The sequence below is a fragment of the Capsella rubella genome, unplaced genomic scaffold (genome assembly GCF_000375325.1).
Source record: "Capsella rubella cultivar Monte Gargano unplaced genomic scaffold, Caprub1_0 scaffold_5, whole genome shotgun sequence".
Taxonomy (NCBI): Eukaryota; Viridiplantae; Streptophyta; class Magnoliopsida; order Brassicales; family Brassicaceae; genus Capsella; species Capsella rubella.
This window is the reverse complement of record NW_006238919.1, coordinates 9,300,686-9,319,509: the sequence shown is the minus strand read 5'-3', so window position 1 is coordinate 9,319,509 and position 18,824 is coordinate 9,300,686. Positions and strand designations below refer to the sequence as shown.

At 35.2% G+C, this 18,824-nt stretch overlaps 4 protein-coding genes across 5 annotated transcripts; 1 reads left to right on the top strand and 3 right to left on the bottom strand.

Annotated features, from left to right (window-relative positions):
• The first annotated feature begins 134 nt into the window (after positions 1–134).
• On the top strand, positions 135–2,422 carry LOC17884929 (high mobility group B protein 1). 2 transcript variants are annotated; one of them, XM_023783494.1, is made up of 9 exons: positions 135–181; positions 281–309; positions 598–670; positions 916–1,029; positions 1,146–1,203; positions 1,293–1,337; positions 1,731–1,811; positions 1,887–1,955; positions 2,079–2,422. In XM_023783494.1, exons 3-9 carry the CDS (start codon positions 606–608, stop codon positions 2,175–2,177), a joined length of 531 nt encoding a protein of 176 aa, XP_023639262.1. In that variant the 5' UTR covers positions 135–181; positions 281–309; positions 598–605; the 3' UTR covers positions 2,178–2,422. The 2 variants fall into 2 exon arrangements, with proteins under 2 accessions (XP_023639262.1, XP_006291923.1); XM_006291861.2 differs by lacking the exon at positions 135–181 and having other exon boundaries at positions 204–309.
• Positions 2,423–2,475: 53 nt separating this feature from the next.
• On the bottom strand, positions 2,476–5,213 carry LOC17886717 (probable envelope ADP,ATP carrier protein, chloroplastic). The gene is made up of 10 exons (XM_006291128.2): positions 4,813–5,213; positions 4,673–4,729; positions 4,518–4,580; positions 4,350–4,406; positions 3,979–4,062; positions 3,699–3,767; positions 3,511–3,623; positions 3,241–3,410; positions 3,015–3,093; positions 2,476–2,774 (listed from the first exon to the last, which is right to left on the bottom strand). The coding sequence occupies exons 1-10, from the start codon at positions 5,155–5,157 to the stop codon at positions 2,669–2,671; spliced, it is 1,143 nt and encodes a 380-aa protein (XP_006291190.2). The 5' UTR covers positions 5,158–5,213; the 3' UTR covers positions 2,476–2,668.
• A 250-nt stretch (positions 5,214–5,463) lies between these two features.
• LOC17885853 (vacuolar cation/proton exchanger 3) lies at positions 5,464–8,964 on the bottom strand. The gene is made up of 11 exons (XM_023783061.1): positions 8,617–8,964; positions 7,982–8,049; positions 7,715–7,743; positions 7,405–7,601; positions 6,936–7,157; positions 6,702–6,842; positions 6,492–6,608; positions 6,282–6,335; positions 6,046–6,162; positions 5,877–5,967; positions 5,464–5,797 (listed from the first exon to the last, which is right to left on the bottom strand). Exons 1-11 carry the CDS (start codon positions 8,890–8,892, stop codon positions 5,727–5,729), a joined length of 1,383 nt encoding a protein of 460 aa, XP_023638829.1. The 5' UTR covers positions 8,893–8,964; the 3' UTR covers positions 5,464–5,726.
• A 4,568-nt stretch (positions 8,965–13,532) lies between these two features.
• Positions 13,533–17,132, bottom strand: LOC17886364 (calcium-dependent protein kinase 13). Its single transcript, XM_006290831.2, has 7 exons — positions 16,285–17,132; positions 15,767–15,910; positions 15,442–15,594; positions 15,191–15,306; positions 14,934–15,101; positions 14,513–14,743; positions 13,533–14,038 (listed from the first exon to the last, which is right to left on the bottom strand). The coding sequence occupies exons 1-7, from the start codon at positions 16,907–16,909 to the stop codon at positions 13,889–13,891; spliced, it is 1,587 nt and encodes a 528-aa protein (XP_006290893.1). The 5' UTR covers positions 16,910–17,132; the 3' UTR covers positions 13,533–13,888.
• Between the last annotated feature and the right edge of the window lie 1,692 nt (positions 17,133–18,824).

The window sequence follows — 18,824 nt, the reverse complement described above, 5'->3', positions numbered from 1 at the left end:
TACTCGCATCCTTATCGTATATCTATGATTTGGCGGCAACCGTTTGATCGCAACCGTTCAAACCAACGACCTTCCCTTAAGAATTATGATAAACCGGCTATAGCAGGTAAAAGCACCTGGGCTTTTAACTGGACTCTTGCGTTTGATTAACCGGTGATAGCCGAATACTAGGTTTTAACAGGTAACCGGTAATAAGCATCTCTCTTTCAGGCCTCCCTCATCTCTTATGCTTCTCTCTGATCGTCTCTTTTTGTTCTTCTTCTTCTTCTGATTCTGCTAGGGTTTCTGAGATTTTCCATTTCTCATACGGTAATGGATTTTTTATTTTCTCTCTATATTGTTTGTCGAATTAGTTTTCTACGTTTTGCATTTTTTTATTTATCTTTTTTGGAGAATTTGGAGCTTTAGCCTTGATTTGAGTGTTATAGCTGAAAATTTACTACTTTTTGAGCTTCCAATCTGTTGTTTTCCTCTTCTTGATTTTTTTCCTTTTTTCTGATAGGATTGGCTTTTATATTTTCTCTGTTTTATTATGATTTGACAAATTATATTTTTTTTTGGCTCTTGACAAATATTTTAAATTTGTTGGTTCTGTAGTTGCTACGATGAAAACAACAAAGGGGAAAGATCTTAAGGCCAAAAAGGAGTCCTTGAAGCCAGCCGATGACAGGTTTACTCCATTAAGCTTTATGCAGTAACTTATGAGAATTTGGTCTTCTTAAGTATATTTTCAAATCTGGCTTTGCTTCAGCTGTAACTGAATATATTTTGGGGTGATCATTAAGCTTGGAGGCGTTGTTGATTTTATAGATTTGGTTGCATAGAGCGGTTTTAGCATTGTTGTGTTGCTTTGTGATTTGGTGTCAAATAGTTATATTATTAACCAAAAAGCTTTGGTGTATGTTTGATGTTCAGAAAGAGGAAGGCACCGGCTGAGAAGGCTAGCAAACGAGAGACTCGTAAAGAGAAGAAGGCTAAAAAGGACCCAAACAAACCTAAAAGAGCTCCTAGTGCTTTCTTTGTCTTTCTGTAAGTTTTCCCTGATGGAGGGAGATTCTCACTTGTATTTACTTCAACTTCCTTTAAAAGTTTTTTCCATATTTTACTATAGCTTCTTACTGGTTTCTTGTTTCCTCTTGTTCCAGAGAAGATTTTAGGGTAACATTCAAGAAAGAAAATCCAAATGTGAAGGCCGTCTCTGCAGTAAGAATTTGGCCGATTCCTTGAAAGTTTACACGTGCTTAAGTCCTTATTTATATGAAGTCTTCTTACCTTCTCTTTTCCTTGTGAAGGTTGGGAAAGCTGGAGGGCAGAAATGGAAGTCAATGTCTCAAGCTGTAAGTATTTGTGGAACTTCCATCTCTCTGATACTCTGAATAAAAATAAATAACTGTTTCAAATAACCTTCTTGTTCATGAAAGATCCCTTCTAAGCTATTGTACAGAGGATGCTCTGCACAGTCATCTCAAAGTATAATAAGTTGAATTGCCCCACTTCGTTAATGCAACCACATTCAGTTTGATATTCAGCAGAAAACAAGTGTTTTTTATTTTTTTTAACCCGAGAGCCTAAACCAACTAAACTAATCCATGGTTACATGGAGTACTATAAAGTCAAACATTGGTTATAAAGTCTCCAAAAACATTACTTGACAACATTCTGTTGTGATATTTAAACTAAAAAGGAGTCTACTGTGACATTGACATGTGTTTCACCTCTTCTTTTCAAAGGAAAAAGCTCCATATGAAGAGAACGCTGCAAAGAGGAAAGCTGAATATGAGAAGCAAATGGATGCGTACAACAAAAACATGGTAAACCCTACGCCTTACCTCACATTTACACAACATTTTACTTGGCGAACTTCAATTTCCTTGCAATGAGTGCAGGAGGAAGGGAGTGATGAATCTGAAAAGTCTAGATCTGAGGTGAATGATGAAGATGAAGCCAGTGGGGAGGTAATCGTTCTACATAAGTGTGTAGAGTGTCTCTATATAGTATATTTTTATCATGACCCGTTTTCTCTTGTAGTGAGTGTTTGTCTTCTAAAGATGTATGTTTGGCTTAATGTTTCCTTGCAGGAAGAGCAACTAGAGAAAGAAGTGGTAGGTGATGATGAAGAAGAAGAGGAAGAAGATGATGATGAGGATGATGACGACGAGGAGGAGGAAGAAGACTAAATCGGGGATGAAAATCAGATTTTGTATCTCAAACTTAACCGCAGGTCCGTAAGCAGAAGTAAGTACTCTGTAATTTGTGTGTCGAGAACAATAGATCTAAAATCGTGTGTTTTTTATTTTCCTTTTCCTAAGAAAGCGAAACAGTTGTTGGCATCTCTCCGGATGTTTTTTGTTTCAGCTTTTTTCCACAACAAACAATGTAACAGTGTCTGCTTTAGTGATCATCACCCCCAAGTCAAAACATATCTTAAACTCTCCCTTAGAATGTATTTCGCGACTCTCAAGTTTCTTTCAAAAGTGGTTGAAATAGTAATGAATTTCCGATGGAATTTTGCCGGATATACATATCGTTTCCTAAACATGAACTAGTAAAGTGAATCACCAAACTTTGTTTCGCTCTAATGAAATTAAACCTTCTCAATGAAAAGTAAAACATAGATATCCTAGCGGTTCCAAAATTTTATTGTGAAACAATTATATTCCAAAAATGGTTATTGAGCTTGGTCTCGACTCCGATTATCATCAGTGATCTTTTGAAGCTGCTTCTCACTTGTGGCGATAAGGCGTTTTACCATGTCGAAGGTTGTGAGCCTAATGCTGCAAAAGGAAAACATAAACGGCAACGGATGCATTAGTATGCCTCTTCTTATTTGCAATTTGAGTTTCTTACTCAAAGATCCAAGTTATAGACCTAAAGAATCTCAAGGCGTATATAACTGTGTTTTGCATATACTAGTGCTATTTAAAGAGCAGACAGCTTGATTATAATATTATCAAAACATCAAACTGATATCAGAAGTTTAAATACATGCATTAAGAATGCTTAAGAAGTCTAACCTGCTGTTTGGAAGGGTTTTTAATGCATTGGGTAAAAAGCCGCGGTACAAGCCTATAAGCCCATCACGGTCTATGATTCCTGCACAGCCAGATGTAAAGAAAAGATCACTCAGTTCAATACTCAACTCTTTTGCTTAATACACAACATGCGCTGTAAGTAAATAGACCCTATCTATGGATAAAAATCTTGCTATAATGAGTTGCATCAAGAATTCGATTACTCTACCAGCAAATGCTTCTGGAATTGACTTGTATGGAGTTCCTCTCATTTGCATTTGTCGCCTCACAGTGTCTAGAGGGTAACATGTCAGTGTTGCTATACCAGCTGATAGAACAGCTGTCAATAGAGAAGATTGTGCCTTCTGGCTATATTCCTCCGGTAAAGACTTCTTCACCCTGTTTTAAGTTATGGGGCGAAAGAGATATATTAGCCTGGTTCAACTTGTTTTCGTATGATTACTTAGAAACAGATAGGAGGAAAGTTTAGAAGACTCACAGATCGAAAATGCAGAAGTTTACAGCAATGTATGGAGCTATCCCTACTAAAGAAGGTCCTAGACCGTAATAGAAAGATGCAATCCCTTCATCACGGATCATACTCAGAGCAACCTGCAAGAGTTTACATTGCACAATGCCTATCAATAAATGCATGAACATGAATGATAATATAAAAAACCATTTCACCTGAGACATTGTTCGGTATCCAGGTTCAACCGCCAACCTCAATCTCAAAACATCTAGTGGGTATGTCAACTGCATAAGAATCAAAAAGCAAGAATCAGATTGATCAAGTAGACAGAGGATTATGTGCCTATATTTCAGATATATATCAGTTCAGCCATCATAAGGATGTGAGCTAGAAATGGAACCAATTGGAGAAAAGCATTAGGCTCTACAATAGATAGGTGATCTTAAGAATTTGCCGTAAAATGGATAAAAATCTTTAGGCAAGCAGTAAATATACCAAAGTAGATGTCATGCCAGCACAAGCACCCGCTGCAAGTCTTCCAATTACGGAGAGCTGATCATCTTTACCTTTGAACAAGTTCTGAATTCAAAATAAGGAAGCATCAGTCAAATGGCACAAAATAATAAAGAGACAGAACAAAAAAGTGTACACACTCTTGCTTTATGCAGAATGTTATCAGTTTCAATACAGGTGACACGCTAATGCATTCAAGAATAGTTTCCTAAAGGCAGTCATATAAACTAACAACTAATATGTCATTTCACACATAATTTCATCTTGAATCTATGCTTGTTTTCTAGTACATGAAGCTACATAATTTTCTGCGACTTTGTATGCTTATAAGCTATAAGATGACACAGACTCACCTTGTAACTCTCGTAAGCCAAAAGCTGGACCGCGCTGTAAGGTAACACTCTTATAACCTGATGTCACATTCACAATAATCCAAATAACTCAAGAGAAACCTCCCACATGTATAAAGCACACAAACACACACACAGACAAGTTTCAGAACAAAAACAGTTTTAAAGAACCTGAGGTAAATTTCCCTTCCAGTAACCTTTCATTCCTTCATCTTTAGCTATCATAGTGATTGCCTGCAAACAAACAATTTCCACTTAACTCTTGCATCATCTCTAACATTAAAGACTAAGCTACATAATACACTAACATCAACGCAAAAACCTACCTCGATAAATCCTATAGCCTTCTTTGCACTCTGTTGTCCAAGTCTTATACCTTGTGTCTGCAGACAAAACCGCATTCATACTAAAGTAAACACTTTTCAAGGTTCACATTCATCTTCTACTAAATAGATAAGGCTAAAACCTGCATAAGAAGCTTGATGCGGTCAAGAGGAGCAGTAACAGTTTTAGCGGCGGCTCCGGCAATAGCACCAGCGGCGAAGATTGCGGCATCTTTGGGGACAAGAGCAAGTATAGCAAGAGGATTGTTCAAGAGCTGAGCCATAGTCGGAGCGAATTCTCTCTGTTCGCACTTCTCCACCATTGAAATGCACGCGAATTTACCGAAACCGGCATCTCCGCGAGCGGAGCTGTGACAGACACGGCGGCGGAAATGTACGGTGCCGGATTTAGACGGGGAAGAGGTTAGTAGAGAGGAATTGAGGGAAGGGATACGGTGAAATGTGAGAATCGCTCTGTCTTCTTCCATGGTTTTTGAGTTGAGAGGGAAGAAGAAGATAAGGCGAAGAAAGGTTTTTTCCTTTTTTTTGGTTTCAAAACAAGAGAAGCCGTTCTGTGTGCTTCCGTCAAATGGCGCCAGTACAGTAGGGCTCGAGTGCATTGCTTTGGGCCTTATGGGCTTTTTTAAACGCGCATCAAAATGGGCTTTTATTGCTTACAGAAACGTTTTTAACCTTCTTTTTTTCCTATGAACAAAGTCCTATCAAAGACAAACCGATGTGTATGTTAAACCTTAAGCTAAATAGGAAATTAATGATTTCTTACGCTTAATCAATGTATAAACTATAACTTTAAATCTCACTAAAAAAAACCATATGATATTACATAAGATGCCAACAAACAGAAGCATTAAGCAACAGAAATGTGATTTGTAACATCAGAAACAGAAACCTATCTTCATGAAGCTTCCTCACATCATTTTCAGGCTGAGGAATCTCTCACACAAGTCTCTGACGAATCATTCAACCTCATCTCTACCCTTACATGTATTTGTTTTTGGTTTTCAAGTCATTTGATGATATTACATAGTCTTCATTTTTAAGCTGAGAAAAATCCACTTCCCGGATTGTTCTTGGGTTGAAGCCCCACAATAGTTCCAATTAGTTGTTCTGTGAAACACATAGTATTATTTAAGTGTTTGGTCATTTTCAGTAATGGTTCTAACTTCTAAGATGGGACTTGACTTACTCTGGGGGATTTGGTCAACGAAGAAACATGCAGCGATAATGACATAGCACAACAACAGAACCAGTCCCTTCATGTAATGAGAAGTTCCATCCTAACCATCCCAAATAACAAACAAATGTTCAGTGTTAGATTTCTCGAGTAAGATAGTAGCGTAAGGCAAAACGTTTACCTGTAAAGTGAAGGCTGTGATGATAATGGCCAAGGCTAGAGAGCTTGTTTCAAGTAAGTTGAAGTTGAGATCCATTTTTATTCCCATGATCCACGCAACTATGACACTCAACGGCACCTGTGAAGAGGCGTACACATCAACTAACGTATATTGTCTTTAGATTTGTTATTTTTTGCATGCAACATTTCGTTCAATCTTTTATTTAACAAAAGAATAAAAGGGAAAGAATAACTTACCACGAACAAAGAAATCTGAGTTGCAGAGCCCAATGCTACACCAAGAGATATGTCCTGCATTTACATGTTGAAGTGTTATAGAAAAAATTTTGATTACAATATTGTGGGTTCATTTGGAAAACATAAAATGCGTACTTAACATAAAATCAAACAATAGAAGACATATATACTCTAGTTAAGGTTGTAAAGCAAAGAAGAAGGGAAACTCACAAGCTTGTTCTTGAATGCGAAAATGATGGCTCCTGCGTGCTCAGCCGCGTTTCCAACAATAGGAAGCAATATGATGCTTATGAAACCAACTGATAGTCCCCATGAGTCTGATGCTTCCTGACCAAGATATAACAATCTGAGACTTTTTTTTCATTTAGGGACTTCATAAGTCAATAACATATTACATATATATCGACTTGATTAAATTACCTCTATAGTAGCCACAACATACTCCGACAGCAATGCGATGACAAGTGTCATCCCAACAAGCCAAGCAAATCCGCTCCAAAATCCTATCACTGGAGTTTCTTCAACAGTCACCTCATCATCATACGCATCATCAATATCATCCTAAGTCCGATGAAAAATGATTATAGTTAAATAAAGAATTCGCATTTATACTCATCATATGGAGAAGATAAACGTATACTAAGTTTTAGGTACCTCTTGTGCCTCAAACAATTGGCGGTGAGTCCAGAGCTGGAAGATGAGGTAAGCAATGTAAGCAATAAGCATAACGATGCTGCTTGTCCGCGACAGATTAAGCGACATTTTGCTAATCTGAGAGGTCGATACTTCTCCGGTCGCTGCATATTTGAGCAACAACGGTAGCAGATGACACAACAGTCCCATAAGCAGCAAGAAGAAGTTCACGTCCGCTTGTTTCTGTAACAACAATCAACAAGAGAAACATTTACATAAGTGTAACAAACCGGTATGGCTATATCCGGTTCAAGTCTGAGTTTGTTTACTTAAGGGTACAAACCGCTATGGTTATACTAAATTTGGTATTGGTTTGGTTTGATTCCGAATGCAATCATTTCTGTACCCATGTTTTCCCGGTTTGACTAAAAATTACCATAAGAATTAATTAAAACCGGGTCTAGTAAATGGAGGGGGATGTATAATGTACCCGGTCGAACCGCTGCTCGCGGCGGATATTGGCAATACCGCCACAGAAGAGGGAAGTGCCGAGAACCAAGAGAAGGTTTGAGAGAATAGAACCCAATAGAGAGTATTTCACCACTGCTACTTTGTTATTGGCCAACGCTAGTATCGCGATTATCAGCTCCGTCGCGTTTCCACAAGTCGCGTTTAACAAACCCCCAACTGCCAAAAGTGACGACGTTGTTGTGTTTTTTTTATTAATTAATTTATTTGATTCGGAGATTACAATGAATATAGTTTGATGATAATATTATTTAGTCTGATGAAAACGTTACCCGTTGGACCTGTGTAGAAAGCTAGTTGCCTGCACGAATGAAAGGGACAATCATGTTTATAAGGAAGTCGGAACTCATGTTTATAAGGAAGTCGGAACTAAAATGTAATTTAGCTTATTGAAATATGATTCTTGATTTGTGTCTCTTCCTTAAAGATATTGGTTAAAGAAACTAGAGATTAGCTTTTCAACATCGTTTCAAAACTTTAAACCATCTTGAACGTGATTTTTTCACGTAATATGAAATTGTGAGAGGATAAGTACTTACTCTGTCAAAAAGCTAACCCGCTCAGCTAGAGGTGTCAACCCAATTAAGCTCAGTCCAAATATCAAAGGCTGTCACACATTTCACAAAATATAAGAAAATGTTTTTTTAGTAAATAAAATAAAATAAAAGCAGTCTTTATCTGTTTTTGACTAATATAGAGGTAACGGATAATTTTACGTGGCAAGAATGCACTAGAATCGTGAAAAACAAAGATACAAATCATGAATACTCTCACAAGAAAACAAACTTGTAAAAAAATTAATCACGGGAGTTAGGAAGTACAGGATAATACTACAAAATTAGTATAACGTTAAATAGAGTGTTTCCCAAGACAAATCATTTAATACTATTCGACAGATGTATGATATATATCATAAAACTGAAATTTATATTCGCAAATAAATATGTATGTAACTCCGAAAAAATGTGTATCTAGCTGACTCCAACGAAAGCTTTGACGCAATACAAGAACAATAAATTTTGTTCTTTGCTACACTCTTGATCAATACAGTGGACACTAAATCTACAAATCTTAGTTAAAATTTTGATAACCCTTTATTTTAAGAAGATAAGGCAATTTATGAAAAACTAAACAAGTTGACCAAATTAATTCACAAAATTAGAGAGAGACTTACACGACCGTAGTGGTAAGAGTTGGCGAGAATGGCGAGAGGGATGGCGAGAAACAAGACAGTGAGCTTAGTACCAAGAATAACTTCTTGGAGATTGGAGAGAACGTTCTTGAGTGTTTTGCATGGGATCTTCTGGATCAGTCTCAAGTCTGATTTCTTCCTTAGAGACGATGAAGACATGTTGTGTGCCGTTCTGCCATGTCGCAGCTCCCTGCTCGACCCTTTTGCGGTCGTGTTCCCGTTCTCGGCGATCGCCCATGGCTCCACGATACTTCCCATGGCTTAGAGACTTTTTTTTTGTTTTTTCTTACATCTGTTTAGTGTTGTGTCGAATTTTGTATAAATAGGTGGCGACGACTCTGTGTTGTTGTTATGATTATGTTGGGTCCATCCATGTACGCAACTTCTCGGAAGTTTCCTCTTTTTTTTTTTTCGTTTTTTAGAATTTTGTTTTGGGTGTGGTAAATTCTTTGCTTTGTTTTGACGAAATTTATTTGGTAGATTTGCTTAAATACGTATCTTCATATCTTCATAAGCTGTCATTTTTGGGAAATCTGTATTGAGTCAATAGTAATAATATGGGTGAGATGACATATAGAAACTTGGAGTTTGACTAGAAGAAGAAAATTGGCTTACGATTGTTTTATTTAGGAAAGTATATGTAGTTGTTTTCTTCTATAAAAAGTTATTAAAGAATTGTACTTTTTTATATGAAAGTAAATCAAGTTTCTTAGAATTACATACAAATACTAATTTTTCATAATATTTACGATATCTTCTAAGTTTTTTTTTTTTTCACAATTTTGATTGGTATCCTAAGAATTACGCTTGAAGTACTAGTTCAAGTGTCTGTCGTTCGATGTGAGTTTGACGGAGTTGATATATACAAGTCGGCTAGGCTGAGGCTGAGTCAATCCTTAGTTGAGTTAAAATGATCATGTGTGGTTAGTGGAAAAGCCGGAGGTTAATGGCTCGTCACTGATATAATGTATATAGATGTGGTTGGAATTGTTTGGGTATCACGACACTGATATGATGATCATGTGTGCAATTTGAGAATATTTTCTAAGACAATCTATGTATGTTGTACAGAGTGTGTCTAGACGTCGGATGTATAGTATAATTTTATTTTATATTATGAATGACATTTCTTGTTTAGCATAGTGTTGTCGTCTACTTTTATCGCTAAAGTTTAGCATATATAGATCTAATCTATAGATATATTTTAAAATTATGTGGCGCTTAAACATTTGATTTTGCAATTCTCGTTGACACGTGTATGCTATGCAAAATCACTCCACTCTTTTGATACAACGTGATATGTAACACTCCGATCTTTTTTGTTAAATCTAAGGTTAGGGATTATTTTATAAACGAATGGATCTTAAGTTATATATGCTTAAACTGACTCATTATGAAATTATTAATGGAATTCAGAATTTGTGATATATACATGATCTTGACATGATTATTTTGCTTAAGATTATTGAATCAGTGACGACTTCTTTGGTTGCTTACCCATATATGGCTGTATCAAAACTCTAATGAAATTACAAAACTGCTTGACTGCTTCAAGATATCATGGTTAAAACTATTTGTTGTTTTAGTTTGGCTTGATAGTTCCAAACTTATGATATACAAGGATTTATCCCGTGGTACACCACGGATCCATAATTTAACATTTTTGTTTGTTTGATCATTTTCGTAGTTAGCTTATATAGTTTAGTTTTATACGTATTTATATCATTTAAATTTTATATAATTTTATTAATTTGTATTATAAGTTGATTCATAGATATGTGTGGTCAACCCGCGATACGATTTTGTTGTAAAAAAAATATTATAAAATTATATTTTAACTAAACCTGTAAAAGATTTTAAATATAGACAACCTGTAAGAAATATATAATCATATTTATGTAAAATATTATTATATTATTATATTTTTAGATTTTAAAAAGTTTAAATATTTTAAATATTTTAAATATTCTATAAAACTAAAATTAATTATTATAATTTGCAGCTTTTAATAGTTTTCATATTTTTAATATTTTTGTTTTTTTAAAAATTAAAATTTATAATAGTTTGAAACTTTTAAAATTTTTTATTTTTCTTAAATAAAGAACCAGATTAAACTGAAAAAAAAAATTTGGATACCTGAGAAATCAAAGTTCATGCTCATTTGTAATTGTGAACATATTAGTCATATTTATAATGGGTTTGTACTATTTTTGAAATTTTCTACCTTATGTAAACGTTGTACATATATTTTTCCCTTTATTAATTGAGTTATATACATCCGTTTTCAAATATTTAAATTGTAAAATGTGTGGAAAAAAATTGTATTGTTATTATAAATATATTTGTTGTAATAATATAAATTAAAAACAAATAAGATTATATAAATATATTGGAGAGAGATTAGGTTTATTAAAGAGAGATTTTAGGAAATGTTTGATGTAATAAATATTTGTTTCCAATTTTGCTATTTCCTTGTGATTTAATTACAAAATTTACTTTTAAGTTTTGTTATTTATTCAAATAGGAAGGGTTTGATTATGCAAATATTTAAAAATAAAAGGTTATATCCCAAAATAGATTTTAGTACAAAATGTACTTCAAAAATGTTAAGATAGATAGAAGATATTTGTTTGACATTAATTGATCATGATTTTAGGTGGGTTACGTTTTAGGTAAGATATGTCTATTAATTAGAGAGAGGACAAGGAAAACAGAAGGTTGTACGTTGTACACTACACGTGTACTTGAAGAGAAGTGTTCTAATGCAAACTTGTAAAATTGTGTATGGACGCAAAGAGTGGTCGCAGTGCGATTGCATCATCACTCGTTATCACTTTTGTTGTACCGTACGTACGAATCTAACGCTTTGCCTTTGGCTCTTCCAAGCGGCGATTTTACTAGGAAGCGGCTAAGAGTGATAGAGATAATAACTTATATACTTTGTTTTTCTTGTCAGTATCCTCTTAACTTATATATTTGTTATTATCCTTTTCGTTTCAATATCCTCAATAATCATATATATATATGTGTTATTTGACAATATATATAGTTGTAATCTTTCACATAATCTACACACATCGGATTGAGTTTGAATTCTAGAAGATATTATGATTGACACTGATACAAACCTATATTGACTACTACATCCTCATCAATCATTCATATAATTTTGTAATGTAAGAACTCTTTTTGTTTGTTTGGTTGTTGCAAACGAGAGTGTAGTAGTTGGAGATTTTGACAAGGGACATGGAATCAAAAGAGAATATCCGTAACCACGTAGAGGCCAAGAATGGTCCACTAATATTATCCAGTAATAATTGCAACGTCTATAAATTATAACACGTGACTCCAAAATGTCTGTAGTTGTAAGTTCCTTAGTAACTCTATAATAGGTTACAAGATGAGGTTTGAACCCATGACCTCAAACAATACATGGGGGCACTTTAACCATTTTGACACTTATAACTTTAATTTTAATGTAAAATTTTTAGTTTTTAATAGGTTGGTGGGTGCAACTGCCCCCACCTTCTTCTATGCGGGTCCGCCCCTGGTTCCAGGGTATGTATAATATACACTTGATTTGCTTAGGAATATATTCTCACTAGCTTAACTATTATCATCAGAATCGTTTTTTCTTATATGGACAAAGATCTCGTAAATATGATCGATCAAACATCTCACATGCATGCGAGAAGTACGTATAGAGAGAGTCTTCTATCTCGAATAGAGAGACCTTCCTCGAAGTTTCCTATTTCACAAACTTACAAATATATAGCTCTTGTCTTTGTCGAAACACAACTCCAAATCATTTACTTGACTTTTGAATTTTTTTTTTTGTGATTTATATGCTTTTCCGTCGATACGTTGCCCATACGTATAGTAGCAAACCGAGCCAAACGAGTTATTGGGGAAAAAATCCAAATTGGTTTAGAGAATTGTGGAGCTTTCCGGAATAATAAATAATAACATAGTACATTGCCATTCGTACAACTGTGCAGAGACACATGTGTCTTTTGAGTTGTTTTGTGTTGGCGTCTCTTCTTCTATCATGGTGCCCACTTCTTGACTTATTGTTATTGTTTACAATTTTCTCTTACTTCTTTGTTTTAATTATTTTCTTGAATACTTGTTTTATTCGGAGAGAAACAAAAGAGCATATTGAAAAGTTAAAAATAATGATTAGTATCAACCACTTATAAATTACATAACTTGCATTTCAAAATCATAAACTGAATAGCACAAAAGGAACTTAAAGTCGTAGCTAGACAAGGCCTTTCTAATCAAAACATTGTCTTCCATCGGCTCCATGTGTCTGTCTACTATCATCACAACTCTTTACAAAATTGTGAAAACCGAAATTTGGAAATTAGCTTCCATATCTTGGTACTATTATTACAATTCTTGATCCGTGTACTTGTATTTCTGAAATAGGTTTTCAATTCAGCATCTTAAAGCTCAAAGCCGCAAATCTTGTCGTAAAAGGATTTGCACTAGGATGTTAACTGTTAACTTTTGAAAAGAAAGCAAATGCCTTTATGTGGTTAGTTTGTTCTTAATACATGAGTGATTGATCTCCAATAAAGGAAAGGCTCATGAGCGTTGGTTAAGATTCTGTAAAAACTTGAGTGATTATGTTTGCTTTGCAGGTCAATAATGTAGGTATTGCTTCACTGATATTGACACTCAAAACTGAGATGGGTGAAGTAGGTATTAGGTAGCTTTCGTGTTTATTGAAACCTCCTACCACATGATTTATCGATAATCTCTTTCTTGAAAAATACTTGAGATTTTTACTCTTTTAAGTTTTCAACTTATAGTCTCAACTATACTGTTATTATGTCTTTAAAGCATATAGAGTAATTTGAGTTACCTGTTTTGAGCAAATAGATAGGAGAGGGTAGTGAATGACTTGTATTATTGAAGAGGTTAAGGGAGATAAAAGAATATTACAACATCATACCAAAAAGGTCTTTGATTTTTTGTTCTTCTACACATCAAACATTGATTCTCATGTCTCTTGCCTTTCTATTACAACAAACTAAACAAACACAACTCAGCCCACAAACCAATAAAAGAAAAAGGAGAAAATAACATAATCACCAAAAATAAAAAAGGTTAAAAGACGAAAGATGTACAAAAAGATTGAATCCTGAACCAAGATTTACCTTCTCTTGGCTTAATACTTGACGTGAACGAGGAAGTGAGGTGCGAGACAGACTCTAAAACCCTAACGCGCCTTCTTCACATTGTTTCGCTATTCGTTGCCTAGGTTCAAAGATCCGTCCTTCATTAGCTTGATGCTTAGGCTATTGAATCTACCTCTTGAGTAATGACGTGATGCCTTTCTCCAATCCGTTCCTGTTTTCATCATTGCCGCAAACTCTTCGTAGCTTATTCGCCCATCCTAATGTCAAAAAAAAACTCCATGTCAGGCATAACCAGAAGAAACACTTTTACACTAACTACAGTCTCTAATGTTCTGTTTCACGACATGATAACTGAACTCTCTACTGATAGCATTTCCACTACAACCCAGAAACCATTTTTGCTTTAGTTTATGGGGACCGCTTACACAACAGACAAAAGCAAATAAATAAATAAATTACAGAAAAAGTGTTTAAAGCTACATGTTTTGTCCTCGCAGGCTTTAAGAACTTTTTGCAAAGCATGTTTCCATTACCTATGTGTAACAGTGTAAGACTGTAAATTCAAATTGTTTGATTATCAAACAAATAGCAAAAAGAAGATTTAAAGTCACATCCCCTGTCCTTTGTGCCTTTTTAGGACTTCCCTCAAAACTTTGGTATCCTAATAGTCTTGCAAAAGAAAGCTCTTTTGAACTTGAGATCATACCAAAGATAGAAGCTTGGACACTTACCTTGTCTGTGTCAACTTCTTGGAATATATCATTGGCGACATCCACACAGTCATCTCCTCCATCTTCCTTTAAGGCGTCACAAAGCTCCTGGGGCAATATGTACCCGTTTCCATCCTTGTCAAAGTAAGAGAAGGCTTTGCGGAGATGTTCATCGTTTGCCACCTTTTGCAGATGAAGAGAAACTGCAACAAATTCCCCATAGTCTAGAGTTCCTTTCCCTTTCGTATCCACCTGTTTTATACAAATTTGAATTACAAATACCATATTTTAGCAAACTTGGATAGTGAATGTGTAACAACAAAGATCACTGAAATATGAACCGGAATTTGAATGACAGGATCAGGCAAAGCAGTTTGACTCCACTTCAGTCAAGCAATCAGTAATAAAAGTATGGTGAAGTACAAGGGAAAGAGATGTGCACCGCTTCAATAAGCATCTGAACTTCTGATTCAGCTAGCTGTGTACCAAAATCGCGAAGTCCAGCTTTCAACTCCTCGATGGAAACTATACCATCATTATCAGTATCCATTTTGTTGAACATTACTTTGATGTCTTCTACTTCTTCGGTAGATAAAAATTCGGCAATAACCTGGTTTGAATAAGATTAGTAAGATCACTCTGGATTAGGAGGTGATTCGTGCAAATAATTAACAATGGAAGTTAATCTGATTAACTAACCCTCAAAGCTTTTCTCTTGAATCTGTTCATCACTGAAAATTGCTTTAACCTCGACTTCACAACATCTCCAAGAGGAACATTGGGAGCTTTCTTTGCGTTCTGAATCCATGGGTGCTCTAGAAATTGAGAAACAGTAAGCATCAAAAATCTTTCGAATTATCTCCAGGTCAATGAAGTGATTGAGCAAAGAGATAATAACAGTTAACATATGCAGAGAGAAAGAGCAGAGGAAAAAGGTAGATTCTATGTACCAAGCACTTGCTTTGCAGTCAGCCGGCGCTTTGGATCAGGCTCTAACATTTGTCTGACTAGATTCTTAGCAGTCTCAGAGATGTTTGGCCACGGTTCCCTCTTAAAATCAATTACACCACGCAGAATAGCTTGAGCAACTCCCTGTTCAGATTCTGTATTTGAAAGAAAAAAATGGCTGATACAACTAAAAGAGGTATTATATGAATCAATAAGCAAGGGCTACTTTATGAGATATGACATAGATGTGTATTATAAGAATCAATAAGCAAATGCTAAGGCAATGGGAACTGAGAACATAAAGAAGAGAGGAAGGTGAAAACAGACCTGCCCAGAATGGGGGAACTCCACACAACAGAATATAAAGAATAACACCAGCACTCCAAATATCTATTTCGGGTCCATAGTTTCGCTTAAGCACCTCAGGTGCCATGTAATATGGACTCCCAACAATCTCGGAGAACTTCTCACCTGGAAATGTAGCATTATAAAAAACTAGTATCAGCAAATAAACTGGCCAAGGTGCATTTAAGGTATCCACCAAAAAACATGGAGCCTACAAAATCATGAAGCGCCCTCTGATAATCAGTTTAAACTTGTAGGTGGAAACATCCAAAAGCTAGAGGAGTGAAGAATGTGAATCCTTCATATGTGGAGATAGTGGCCCTAAGACAAGAACCAAACCCCTAAATAGAGTATATTCGAGATGCCCACATTAAAGCTCCAAAACTTTTAGATCTAATGCAAAACTCACTCAAGAACCAATTTGAAGTCTAAAGTTTCTACTCAGACCAACAATTGAATTCGGAATCTACTTTCAAAAAGGTGACTCAAACTACACACACCTGGCTTGAAGAAAATAGACAATCCAAAATCAATAGCTTTCAAAGGCGAGTTCTCCTTCTTGTTAGCGAACAAAAAATTCTCGGGCTTCAAATCTCTATGAATCACACCGTGCTTGTGACAAAGCTGCACAACCTCCACAATCGTCTTAGTAACCCCCGCGGCAGCACGCTCCGTATAATGCCCCCTGGCGACAATCCGATCGAAAAGCTCACCACCTTCACAAAGCTCCATCACCAAATGCACAGCATTATCATCCTCACAAGCCTCCTTCAGAGTAACAATACTCGAACTCTTAGGCAAATGCTTCATAATCGCCACTTCTCTCTTAACATCCTCGATATCCACAGCAGTCCTGAGCTTCCTCTTCGAGATCGACTTGCAAGCGAGGAGGTCACGCGAGGACCTCTCGATACAGAGGTAAGTGACACCGAACTCGCCGCGACCTAGCTCTCTGTCGAGCAAGTACCGGTCCTCAATATTCTCCTTGGGAACATCGCTGAGAACTCGAATCGGCGCCGATTTTTTCCCGCCGCCAGCGTCTTTACGGCCGTGATCGTGGCCGGAATAGTTGGATTTGACGTCTTCTCTAGCAACTGCAGCGGGAGATCTGCAACAGTTCCCCATGACTGTGAAGCAGCAGCGCTTCTCAGAGCTAACAAAAGTAGAAAGTAAACAGCAGAGCTAAAAAAGTAAAGTTAGATAGATCTCTTTAGCTAAAATTGAGCAATCTAGGGTTCTACATTCTACGCTTTGGAAGGAATCGTAACAATGGTCTAGCTAGCAGCAGCTGTAGGATAGAGAGAGAGAAGCGTAGATCGAAGAAGCGTACGGTGAAGATGAGAGCTGGAGAGAAGAGAGAGAGAGAGGTCTCTTTTTGAGTATTTTTGATATTTATTTCTATTTTTTCAAGGTGATTATATATAAGAATATAAATATTTTTGTATCAAATTTGTAAAAAAAAAACACTCATCAATCATAATTTGGTCTCCTAGCTTTCTTTTTCTTTTTGAAAAACGGTCTTTACTTGTTTGGTAAACCAACACTTTTTATAGGATTTTTTTTTATTTTAACATATCTACTTGAATTCCCATTATTATTTCTTAGAAATTAATTACTTCAGGAATGATAAACAGATATGTCAGTCAACAAACCTATATAGTTTTCTTATTAGTTTCTATTGACATAATTTTCCATTTTAATGAAAATTGTGAAATTTCGATATGAACGATTATTCTTAAGTATTTTTGACTGATATATCATAAATCCTAAATCACATTCTAGAATGGTTCCAAAAGTGCAGTTATTTACTCTATTTTCCTAATTCTATCCATTTGTAATCTTAATTATGATTTGAAAATAGCATTATTATCGTAAAGATATTTTAAATGTGTTCTTAATATTTTTTAATCGCTTTAGTGCAATTTTGTTTTTTGTTCTTCATTAAGCATTTTAATCTTCGAAGGTGTGTTGATGACTTCCCAAAATTTATAACACTTTGAAATGTAACCTACATGAAGAACTAGAACTATGGATAAAAATGTATTAATATGTGGCAGTTTTGAAAGACAATAAATTAGGGATAAAAACAAATGACATTATTATAAGAAAATAAGTCAATGATTGGGGAAAAAATTCTTGAAAAATGCTACCATTCAAGATTTGGATATATATGTCATGTGCTGTTTCTTTATTTTCTTTTTCATTCTAATTTTAGGATTTTTTATACAAGAAAAACTACTTGTTAACTTGTTCATAATATTTATCAATTTTTTTTTTATTAATTTGATATTCTCTTAGACAAAATATTTTATAACGCATTCTTATGATCTATTTTTGTATTAAGTATAAATTCAGTATATTCAGTTTATCAAAAGATTCAAAACTGATAATATGACCTGGCCGAGTCAAAAAGGTAGAGGCAACATGCGAACTTCAGTGGTAGGAGCCTAGGAGACTAGGAAGAGATGGCAAAAATAGTGATGTTTCTGAACGATCGTGTGGTCAATGTCAACAATCATTTGTTTTTTTGAATGATTTGCATTAGAATGATATATATATCTACTAAGTTGAATCATGTTCAAAGCTCAATAATGTCATATAGATCTTCCAACATCGACATAGCAAAGAAAGATGATATCATGTTTGATATATATCAGACTTGTCTACATGTATTGGATACATATTCATCTATCTAAGAGAATATATGCTTAATATTACTTCATTCTTCTATAGGTTGTTTGTATCGAATGATTAAACATGATCATAGTTTCCAAAATTTTAAGACCAGTGAGGCTTTTTTTTGTCCGGCACACATACACATATGACATATGGGTGCTTTGCATGTAAAGGATTGGTACAATACACGCATGCATGTTCTGTTTTCCAATTACATAAATAATGTAATACACATGTTCTATTTCAATTATTATTTTATATACACTGTACGTAGTATTATCATATACGATATATTAACCAGACCTGGGGAGCACGAATTGAAAATAGTCTGTAAAAAACATTTGATATTATTGTAATTTAGGCA

Excerpts from the sequence above, each read along its gene's own strand:
- LOC17884929 (XM_023783494.1), top strand. The coding sequence starts at position 606 with ATGAAAACAACAAAGGGGAAAGATCTTAAGGCCAAAAAGGAGTCCTTG. Across the intron at positions 1,030-1,145 it reads AGTGCTTTCTTTGTCTTTCT|AGAAGATTTTAGGGTAACAT; the intron begins GTAAGTTTTCCC and ends CTCTTGTTCCAG. Across the intron at positions 1,204-1,292 it reads ATGTGAAGGCCGTCTCTGCA|GTTGGGAAAGCTGGAGGGCA; the intron begins GTAAGAATTTGG and ends TTCCTTGTGAAG.
- LOC17886717 (XM_006291128.2), bottom strand. The coding sequence starts at position 5,157 with ATGGAAGAAGACAGAGCGATTCTCACATTTCACCGTATCCCTTCCCTC. Across the intron at positions 4,581-4,672 it reads AGGCTATAGGATTTATCGAG|GCAATCACTATGATAGCTAA; the intron begins GTAGGTTTTTGC and ends GTTTGTTTGCAG. Across the intron at positions 4,063-4,349 it reads TGGCTTACGAGAGTTACAAG|AACTTGTTCAAAGGTAAAGA; the intron begins GTGAGTCTGTGT and ends TTTTGAATTCAG.
- LOC17885853 (XM_023783061.1), bottom strand. The coding sequence starts at position 8,892 with ATGGGAAGTATCGTGGAGCCATGGGCGATCGCCGAGAACGGGAACACG. Across the intron at positions 7,744-7,981 it reads CGGGTTAGCTTTTTGACAGA|GCAACTAGCTTTCTACACAG; the intron begins GTAAGTACTTAT and ends TCATTCGTGCAG. Across the intron at positions 7,158-7,404 it reads GCGAGCAGCGGTTCGACCGG|AAACAAGCGGACGTGAACTT; the intron begins GTACATTATACA and ends TTGTTGTTACAG.
- LOC17886364 (XM_006290831.2), bottom strand. The coding sequence starts at position 16,909 with ATGGGGAACTGTTGCAGATCTCCCGCTGCAGTTGCTAGAGAAGACGTC. Across the intron at positions 15,307-15,441 it reads GACTGCAAAGCAAGTGCTTG|AGCACCCATGGATTCAGAAC; the intron begins GTACATAGAATC and ends CTCAATTTCTAG. Across the intron at positions 15,102-15,190 it reads TCAAGAGAAAAGCTTTGAGG|GTTATTGCCGAATTTTTATC; the intron begins GTTAGTTAATCA and ends TATTCAAACCAG.